The 3,779-nt window shown below is 33.2% G+C and overlaps 1 protein-coding gene across 1 annotated transcript; it reads left to right on the forward strand.

Moving 5' to 3' along the window:
• The first annotated feature begins 849 nt into the window (after positions 1-849).
• On the forward strand, positions 850-3,540 carry LOC8270351 (CLAVATA3/ESR (CLE)-related protein 25). Its single transcript, XM_002520139.4, has 2 exons — positions 850-1,890; positions 3,081-3,540. Exons 1-2 carry the CDS (start codon positions 1,616-1,618, stop codon positions 3,118-3,120), a joined length of 315 nt encoding a protein of 104 aa, XP_002520185.1. The 5' UTR covers positions 850-1,615; the 3' UTR covers positions 3,121-3,540.
• The last annotated feature ends 239 nt before the right edge of the window (positions 3,541-3,779 follow it).

Raw genomic sequence — 3,779 nt, forward strand, 5'->3', positions numbered from 1 at the left:
TCTGAATATCGATCACATATAAATATAGTAAGCATGAGAGTATAATTGTTGCTATTATATACCTCACCACTCGTTAGAACTTCAATAATTCTACTTCTATTTTCTTTCTTAAAAGGAATAATTTTTACAGTAGAAGAACATGGAAGTGCAAGGATGGTCGATTTTGCTCCAGTGTAGCACCTAATTGATAAACAGAACTGAAAAGGCAGTACTTTTATATAGATTGGCTAATTTATATCATTTATTTATCATAATACTCAAGGAAAATAATTCCACAGACGTATAGTCGTCAAATATATGATTCTAAAAGGGAGACTTCTGCCCTCAATCATTGGAGACTTTTCTTATAAAATTCCAACAAAGAATCCCAAATTTTTATTATGGTTTTGGTTATCCCCGTGACAGACAAGAGCATGAGCAAAAAGGTCAACCCTACTCATGATCAGCATCAATGGTTCTTTTTTTTTCCCCTTCCTTCAGACATCCTGTCTAATTGCTATATTAAATGGTTGAATATGCTCCTGTTAGGAATTGACAAGCAAGAGGACTGCTGCATTTTCTAGCATACAATGGAATATAGATTTCCTTCGGCTTGAAGTTCGATTTCCACTAAATATTAATTATGTTGACCAAATTTTGGTGGCTTTCATTACGAGCACTAGAATATAGGTGCATGTTTTCTCAAAGTCATTTCTCTAAATAGAATAGGATTGTACACATCATGTCAATTCGTTTATAATCTTCTACTGAGCTTACATGGCTCAACTGGAATGCCATCTTCATTAAAGACAAAGGAGATATATAGGCATTTCCACTATAACTTAAGTTTCAGCCTTAGCTTTTGTACCAGAAATGAACAATATGTAAAAGAAAGAAAGAAAGGGAATACTTCATTTGATTGAAAAGCCATATACCCATATGCAAGTTAAGAAAAATAAACAAATCAACGGAAATGGTACTCTCTTGGTATACAAACTTGGAATATATATAGGTCCCTTACGTATTGGAAGATGGTTGCTACCACTAATTAAATAGCATATGCCACTTGTCCATACCCAAAGGTATCTAAATCATATGTTATTATGGGTTTCCTTCTCTTTCACCCATTTGTACGTAAGGGATGTTATGGTAGTGAGCAAGAGGGTTCTTTAGTTATCGTATTCCTGCATGAAAATACACACTTCAAAGCCAAAAAAATAAATAAATAAAAAAGAAAGGAAGTCTGTATTGGGACCTTATTATCAGTATAAAGCAAAGAAGGGTTCTCTCTCTCAGTTCGAGAAAGTGCAACAGAGTCGCTACAACCTATAAAGAACACCAATCACCCCTAACCCTTGAAGTTTAAAAGGAAAAGATAAGGTAAAAACTGCTCACCAAAAAATAAATACTTGCCTTAGACCACTACTCTTTCTTCTCTTTCTGCTCTTCTTCTTCTTCTTCTTCTTCTCCTTCTTCTTCCCTTCTCTTATCATATCCATCGATCACCACTTGATCTAGCAAAGAAAATCTTGGTGTGATTACCAATACGTAGCTTAATTATAAACCATAATTAAGTGCAAGGCTGCTTCCTCTTCTACTCCGTGGGTACCTTAAAAGTCATTAAAGGTGGGAAAATATGGTTATTAGTAGTGGTCATTCTATGCTGTTTAAGGTGTTATATGGGGTAATTGCAATGTTGGGATTTGTCTGGCTTCTATCAGTTGCAACTCTAGAAAGTGCTGCAGCAACTAAGACGACAACGCCACTAACTGTTCAATTGTCTACTACTGGAAATCCCAAACATGAAGTGGATATAGGAAGAGAAAAACTCGTTTATGATCCAGAATTGGATTTAAACTACATGATGAGCAAGAGAAAAGTTCCTAATGGTCCAGATCCCATTCATAACAGGTACATAATCAAACTTTAATTGCTACTGACATGTACGGTTTATGTATGCTCATGCACATATTAATTCAGACCAAGTTCTTATGAAGTTGTTATCTTTTATTTTTTCCTTATGTGGGTGTTGTAAAGGGGGGTTCTTTTTCTTTATTCAAGCAAGAACTTCGATGTAATATTAAATATTGTACAATCAAACACAAATTGAAGGTTTGCCACTGAAATAGTTATAAGAAATTAAAAAAATAAAATTAGAGAGTGTTTTAATGCTTTTTAACTGTTACATTGAATCCATATCCAAAGCTTCTCTACCTGTTGGCGTGGGTTGAGAACAGTAACATAAAGATGTCTTAATCCCCACTTAGTGTTACAAAGGAAAAGGAAAGAAAATCTGTCCCTTTCACTTTATTCCATCCGTCACTCTTAAACATGTTTATTCAAAGCTAAGTAACATTTTAATTTTGTTCTCTACATTTACGAGGCCTTTAATTTTCTTTTGTTGGCTTCTTTTTATTCTTTTGTAGGATGTGACCATAACCTCCACAGCCTTATTTGTGCAACTTTATTAATCATGCAACTTTTAGACCGTATACCAATTTTTATTTAGTGCATATATATTCTTATATTACTTAATTCAAAACTACTATTTATCAATCGTGATTTGAAACTAAAGAATGTAAATGCAACATTTAATGAATAAGTATACATTTTACCATAAATTAGCTCTATTTATAAATGATTTAGTAAATAGAGTCTGTCTATTGTAGTATTAGTAAAAATAGATTAACAATATTATATATATATTATGAGTTCCAATTTCAAACCTTTTATACAAACCTCCAATTGAGTCTGACTAACATCGCCATCTTATATTTATTTATTTATTTCTGTTTCATGTTCCATGTTACGTTCGCTTCAAGGTTTAATTTCTGATTCAACTCTTTCAATTAATATAGTAAATTACTCCTTTAAAGAGTAGTTAATCCTCCCCTACGTGCTGGGGAGAGGAGAAGGTTTAGGTGTTGAATTCATTAGATACCATTTGTACGTATTTGTATCTTTACGAAGGCCTAATAACATAAACGAAAAATCATGTCTAAAAAAATTACTGTGAAAGAGTTCATTAAGTTATTAAGAAATACCATTTGGCATTTAGTATTCTGTTTTCTTATTCATTTTCTTTTGATATTCAATATCAGGAGAGCTGGGAACTCCAAACGACCACCTGGCCGAGCTTAGGAAAAGTTACATCAGAGGCTAAAGCTGAGGGTTGATGATGATGAGCAGAAGTGCAAAAGTAGAGACAAGATGCCTGCCATATCTTGTATGTATTCTTTAGAATTGGGGACTTATAAAAAGAAATTATTTGAGATGGATGGATGGAATCCACAGCATGCAAACTCTTTTTACTGGCAGAACTTGTTAAGAGAGATATGTTTGGAAGATTAAAGGAAAAGGGAAGCTTATCACACACAAACAGAAATTATACCCTGCAAAAGAATCTAAGTAAAGATTAGAACTATAGACAGCCTTTGCAAAAACTACATACTTTAGTGTTTGACATGTGTTTAATTATTTCTTTTTCTTTCTTGGGTTCTTGTTTTAATAATTTTTCAAGTGTGAGAAAGAATATTTAGTGGGATATATTTATAAATATCATACAAGATGTTAGTTATGCTTTTCTTTTCTTTTCTTTCTTTTTTTCTTTTTGGCTTCTGTTGATATATGAATTGACGACCGGAATAAGAAATATACCCCATGAGAAGGGGCACTGAACGTACAGCCCAAAATCAATAATGTTACATTCCAGCAGCAGCCATGCATAAGTGGAGGGAAAGGACATGTACCCAATCTTTATCTTCTTTAATTCCTTGCATCTTTCTTTCTTACTTTCTTCT

Source organism: Ricinus communis, chromosome 1 (assembly GCF_019578655.1).
Source record: "Ricinus communis isolate WT05 ecotype wild-type chromosome 1, ASM1957865v1, whole genome shotgun sequence".
Lineage (NCBI taxonomy): Eukaryota > Viridiplantae > Streptophyta > Magnoliopsida > Malpighiales > Euphorbiaceae > Ricinus > Ricinus communis.